The following is a 6,784-nucleotide window of genomic DNA, read 5'->3' as shown; positions in this document are numbered from 1 at the left end:
AAACATCCTTCTGGTATTCTCTGCTTTCAGCCAAGATCCATCGGACCTCAGCAATGATATCTCTCATTCCCTGGCCTCTTCTGAATCCAGCTTATTCACTGTCCAGCTTTCATAAGTGTTGTAGCTTCCTATATATTTTAGAAATGAGTCCTTCATCTGATGTGTCATTGCAAAAGGTTTTTTCCCATTCTGTGGGCTCCCTTTTTACACTTTTGGTGAAGTCTTTTGATGCACATAAGTTTTTAATTTTTAGTATGTCTCAGTCATCTACTTTGTCCACTTTTGTTTGTGTAATTTTCAATGTTTGGTAATTTGTGTATGCTCTGTATTAGGGCACTCACATTTGTCCCTATTCTTTCATTGATGGTTTTTAGAATTCTGGGGTTCACATTTATGTCTTTAATCAATGCTGAGTTGGTTTGGGTATAAGGGATGAGATAAAGGTCTTGTTTCAATCTTTTGCATATCAGTTTCCAGTTCTGCCAGCACATCTGTTGAAGAGACTATCACCTCCCCATGCGATATATTTAGGCACCTTGTCAAAAATCAGTTGGCTGCATGTGGATGAGTTAATTTTTGGATTCTCAACTCGGTTCCATTGATCAGTGTATCTTTAATTGTACCAATACCAACCTGTTTTGACCACTGTAGTCGTGTAGTAAATTTTGAAGTCAGGGAGTGAGAGACTTCCAACCTTATTCTTCTTCCTAAGCAGTCCTTTGCTTATCCTGGGTTTCTTTCCTTTCCATATAAAGTTTGTAATTATTTTTTCCATCTCATTGAAGAATGTCTTTGGAATCTGGATTGGGATTGCATTATATGTGTAAATTGTTTTGGGCAATATTGACCTTTTCACAATGTTGAGTCTTCCTATCCAGGAGCATGGTTTTGTGTTTTTTTTTGTATTCAATTTTTGTAAATCTCTTTTTGTTTCTTGTAGTAGTATTTTGTAGTTTTCTTTGTATAAATCCTTTTTTTCTCTGGTTACATTTATTCCTAAATATTTCATCCTTTGGGTAGCTATTGTAAATAATATGGCTTTCCTAATGTCCTTTTTAGAGCTATCATTGTTACTATCGAGGAATCCAACTGATTTTTTTTTTAAGGTTTTTATTGTGGACTGAGTGAAAGTTTACAGGGTATATCATCAGTTTTACATTCAACAAATCATATACCTTGTTTCATTACAATGATTATAATCTCCTTCATGTACCATCAGTTAACAGTATTTCTCTCTATCCACTTTAGCTTTTAAAAAACAACAACAACAAAATAAAACCACTCAGGCATATATAATAATTTACATCTCCAAAGGGCACATTCTGCAAGTCTGCCTCCTGGCCACCAGCTCTTAGTCCCTCTCTTCTTAGTCCATGAATCTAGAGTCCTTAGCCACGCCCCCTCTCCATGCCCCCATCTCTGCCTCCATGTCTGGCACTGCTGCTTCTCTGGATAAGGACCCATGTTCTGCTTGTGCATTTCTCTCTTGATGGTCCTAGGGTCCTCTGTTTCTGGATGGTAAGATTAACCACTCCTCCTTTTTTTGTTACAAAACTTCTACCTTTATAATTGTGACAGTCGCGATTCATCATGATAACAATTATTCACTATTGAATATTACGAATCTTATCCCTATCTCTTTTCACCAGACCTATCTAGACAAAATGACAGCTATTCAGTGGGGACTCTTTCTCACCCCGCTCGATACTCTTAAACTAAACTCCCTCTTGAAACCTTGTAAGCCAGTCACTTCGTGCCTTTATTGCCCACTCATTTTAGGTAGCCAATGTCTAAGTTTCCCATCCCTATCTACTCTGTGTACAGAGGGGATAGCATTGATAACTTGATGTGAAGACGCTTTCCCTCTCTGTTGGTATTTAGAGTAACTACCGCTCTGAGTATAGGTCAGGTTCATCATGAAGATATAACTTCTGTCACTGTAGCTGTTTAGATAGTTTATTAGCAGCATGCAATAATTACATCATAAGTTCTCAAGCAGTCTATTGCAAGGACCTTCTTTGCTGCCAGTTATCATAGGCTGTTTTAAGTTAGAAAACTGAATAGCAACACTGAATACTGTAGAAATGCACTTTGCTCAGTAATACTTGAGTTGTTGCAATATTTGGTTATCCATTTGGTTGTTACAGAAAAATTCTTAACTGTAATTGATGGTTGTTGCTGTAATAGTATTTTTACCCCTAGTAATGGGCTTTATGTGCTTGATTTTAATATCCTTGAGCATGGATTACTTGCACAAAACTGATCAGTTTTGAGAGATCGTTAATGCCCTTGAAGTGGTTTTTGTGGGTGTGAAACAAATGGTAAGAATTTTAATTGGTCCCTCTTATTATAGTATTGAAATTAAGTCTACTTAATTTATCAAGTCATGTTCATGCCCTGATTTTATATACTTGTATCTATCAATAAACATTGTGATACTTGGGGGGTTAAAAAAGAATGAAGCAACCAGCTAGTCTGAAGAGAGGGAAGGTGTGGGAGAACTCCCTAACTTGCAGATAGTACCCATTTGACATAGCTTGGATGGCCTGCTGACCAGAACTCAATCAGATGAAGATAAAGAAGTTTGATACAGGAGAAAGCATAAATTACTACAACTTGATGAACTGGACCTTTGCTTACGGATGTTGTTGTTGTTGAGTGCCGTCGAGTCAGTTCTGACCCATAGCGACCCCTGTACAGGGTTTCTCATCTTTCTCCCACGGAGCGGCTGGTAGTTTCGAACTGCTGACCTTAAAGTTCACAGCCCAATTCATAACAACTACGCTACCAGAGCTCCTTTTGCTTATGGATGAATTTGCCCAAAATTCCAACCAAAAGGGAAAGTTTCTTCATATCAAGCTTATCTCCTCAGTACACTGGGTTGATAGGGAGAGGTAAGTTAGACTTCAACTATCAAAATTGGGGGGCTTTAAAGGCACAAAATGGCTGACTTACAAGCTTTCATGAGGGTGCTCATGGTCAGAATGAGGAGGATAAGATAGAATCCGCACTGAATAATTTTCCTCTTGTCCAGATGGGTCTGGTGATAAAGGGGATAGGATTCTTTAATTCAATTGTAATGTATAGGAGGTGTAACTAAAAGGGGGGAGTAGTTCATCTATCATTTCATGAACAGAGGACCCTAGGGCCATCAAGAGGGAAGAACATGAGGAGTGAGAGAGATTTTAACCAAAATAGCAGTGGCAACAGAGATGGTGACAGAGGTGGTGGCATAGAGAGACTGAGCAGCAGAGGACTACAGGACCATGGACTGAGAAAGGCAGTGTACCTGTGGGCAGGAGGCTGGCTTGCAAAATGTGCCCTTTGGACATTTAAATTTTCAATGTGTATGTGTACATCAAAAAAAAAAAAAAAAAAGAGGGTGTAATAGAGGTAAATACTGTTAGCTGATAATGCATGGAGGGAATTGTAAGCATTGCAATGATTGTTGAATGTAAAACTGATGATCTGCCCTGCCCTTCATTCAATTCACATGGAAAGCTTAAAAAAACAAAACAAAAAACCCCTAAGTATACTCTTGAGTAAATCTTGTAAGGAAGATGGATTGTGCATCAAAAAGGTGGGGTTACTTCTCTCTATCTGTGATTCCTTGCAGAATTCTGAGGATCATAGATCGTGCTGGTCACAAGATGGAATTTTTTGGGAGGACAGCAAATCTGACAGTGGCCAGGCTGGCTTTGGCTGTGCTGCGGGTGGATCACACGTTTGAAGGCATGGCGTTCGGCATTCGTTCTTATAAAGAAGGCACTGACCCTGAGGTGAGTGTACCACAGGGAACTGAGAACCAATTAGGACCAACTTCCCCAAGCCTTGAGCCAAGTTTGCATTCACTTACACTTTGGGAAGGAGAGGATGTACTTTTCTTTTTTTTAAGTTTTGACCTTCCAGGGCCCTTTTGAAAATACAAATACCACAAGGAAGATCCTTTAGTAGGCTATCATCTCAGATGTCACTTTATTATTAGCTTCCATATCTGGAGTGTTTATTATATGAGGGAAAGACAAAAAGTATTGCTACTAGGATTCCAGTTCATATATACACAGGTTTTTTCCAAACAAAATGGATTTAAACATGACTCTGCAGTCAGTGAATGGCTACAGACATGATCTCACAGTAACACAATTGTCTTAGTCTCATTAAGGTGCCTTCCAAAAAAGGTTCAATCAAAACATTGAATCTGCTGGGCCTGTTAAATTCAAGGCAGTGAGGCGATGACAACTGTTTTCTGGGATTCTAAAGTGATCATATTGATAGATTTATCTCAAAAGAACATAATAATCATGGGGGCTTATTAAGAAGAAGTTTTAAGACAATGAAAGACTATATTACTAAGATAAAGGCCAGTCAAGTTGCACTGAAGAAACTGTTTTCCATTATTCTTTAGGGGTAGCAAGATCTATCCTAAGAGAATTTCTTTGGGAAACCTTATCCCATCTACCCTACAGCCCTGATCTTGTACCTTCAGACTTAAAAGAATGTTTAAAAGGAACACAATTTGAAAACCTTGAAGATGCCAAAACTGACATTTTGTCTATTATTGATTGAAACTTGACCCATGAGGGTGATTTCATTGTCAGACCTGAACAGTGACCAATGGCCATAATCTCAGGGTCCCACCAATTTCTAACAGGTCGATAAACTGAATCTTTTTTATGATTTTGTTCCACATTTTTCTCTAACTATATACAGAACCTTCTAATGTGATCCCTTTCAGAGCAGTTACTTGTAGTAGCAGGGGACCATCTAGTTCTTCTGGTCTCTGGATTGTAGCCACTGATGTTCAAATGGTCCATTAGTCCATTGTACTGATTGTTTCCATGTGTCTTTGATTTACATTATTTTTACCCCTCTGGACAGGATGAGACCAGTACCTGCACTTTAACTAGCTGCTCACAAGCATTTAAGACTACTCATCAAAGTAAGATGTAAAACATTGTTTTTGTGCACTATGTTATTCCAGTTGACCTTGGTGTCCCCTGAGACTATGGTCCTTAACTCCCAGGCCCAGCAACTTGTTCCCGCAAAGTGTTGGGTTATGTCTAAGAAATTTTCATAACTGTGTCCCATGTATGCTCCACCACTTTCATGTACAGATAACCTCTGTCAAACCTATATATATTTGTGGGTACATTCTCACTGTCCCTCCTGCTGTCATTCAGCTTGCATGTGTATCAGTCTATCCATACATCCACCCATAGATAACCATTATTTCAGGACAATGTACATAGGCTAAAGCATAGCAAGGTTGAGGATGGTGCAGGACCTGGAAGTATTTCATTATGTTATACTTGGGGTTGCTATGCATCAGAGTCAACTCGATGGCACCTTATATATGTGTTATATACATATTATCTATAACAGGAGTCTTGGTGGTGCTGTAGAATAAGCAGTGGACTGCAAAGTCAGTAGTTTAATCCCACCAGCCAGTCTGTAGAGAAAGATTTACAGCTTTGAAAACCCTATACAGGGTTGCTGTAAGTCAGAATCAACTGGATGGCAGTAGGTAGGTTTAGGTGTGTTGATCTTATTGTTAGGTGCCATCGAATTAGTAACATCTCATAGTGACCCTTGCACAATAAAACAAAACACTGCCCAGACCTGGGTCAACCTCACTATCATTGCTATGAGTGAGCCCTTTGCTGCTGCCACTGTGCCAATCCATCTCGTTGGGGGTCTTTCTCTTCTTCTCTAACCTTTCATTTTACCAAACATGATGTCTTTCTCCAGGGACTGGTCCTGCCTGATAATATGTCTGAAGTATGAAAGACAAAATCTGTCCATCTTGGTTCCAAGGAGCATTCTGATTGTACTTCTTCAACATCAATCTATTTGTTTGGTTTTTTTTAGAAGTCCATAGTACCTTTAATATTCTCCTCCAACACCATAACTTAAATGTATCAATTCTACCAGGGTCTTTCTTATTCACTGTCTAACGTTTGCATGCATATGAGGTTATTGAAAATGCCATGAATTGGGTCAGGTGCACCTTAGTCCTTAAACTGACATCTTTGTTCTTCAACACTTTAAAGAAATCATGTGCAGCACATTTGACTAAAACAACACATCCTTTGGTTTCTTGACTGCTGCTTCCATGAGTGTTGATGGTTGACCTGAGCAAAATGAAGTCTTTTGACAACTTCAATTATTTCTCCATTTATATGGATGTTGTTTATTGGCCCAGTGGTGAAGATTTATGTTTTCTTTACATTGAGATGCAACCGTATCAAAGGCTGTAGTCTTTGATCTTCTTAAGTAAGAATTTTAAGTCCTCTTCACTTTTCAGTAAGCAAGATTACATCATCTGCATATCACAGGTTGTTAATGAGTCTTCCTCCAATCCTAATGCCCCCTTTTCCTTATATAATCCAGCTTCTCAGATTATTTGTTCAGCATACAGATCGATAAATATAGTGAAACAATGCAACCCTGGTGGCGCACACCTTTCTTAACTTTAAGTCATTTAGTGTCCCCTTGTTCTGTTCAAACAACTGCCTCTTGGTCTATGTACAGGTTGCTCATGAGCACAACTAAGTGTTCCGGAATACTCATTCTTTACAATGTTGTCCATAGCTTGTCATAATCCACACAGTTGAAAGCTTTTGTGTAGTCAATAAGGCACAGCTAAACATCTTCCTAGTATTCTCTGCTTTCAACCAAGATCCATCTGATGTCAGCAATGATATCCCTTGTTCCACATCCTCATCTGAATCCGGCTTGAACCTCTGGAAGTTCTCTGTCAATGTATGGTTACAGCTTTTTTTTT

The 6,784-nt window shown here is 38.9% G+C and overlaps 1 protein-coding gene across 1 annotated transcript in view; it reads left to right on the top strand.

The window, feature by feature from the left end:
- GPR112 (G protein-coupled receptor 112) overlaps positions 1-6,784 on the top strand; it is a 178,145-nt gene that overhangs the window by 123,846 nt on the left and 47,515 nt on the right. The window contains exon 11 of the mRNA XM_006874718.1: positions 3,617-3,779. Within this exon, the coding sequence (XP_006874780.1) occupies positions 3,617-3,779 (163 nt within the window). The remainder of the gene's footprint in view (positions 1-3,616; positions 3,780-6,784) is intronic.

The sequence above is a fragment of the Chrysochloris asiatica genome, unplaced genomic scaffold (assembly GCF_000296735.1).
Source record: "Chrysochloris asiatica unplaced genomic scaffold, ChrAsi1.0 scaffold00295, whole genome shotgun sequence".
NCBI lineage: Eukaryota > Metazoa > Chordata > Mammalia > Afrosoricida > Chrysochloridae > Chrysochloris > Chrysochloris asiatica.
Note: the sequence above shows the minus strand (reverse complement) of the source record. Positions and strands in the feature narration are given on the sequence as shown.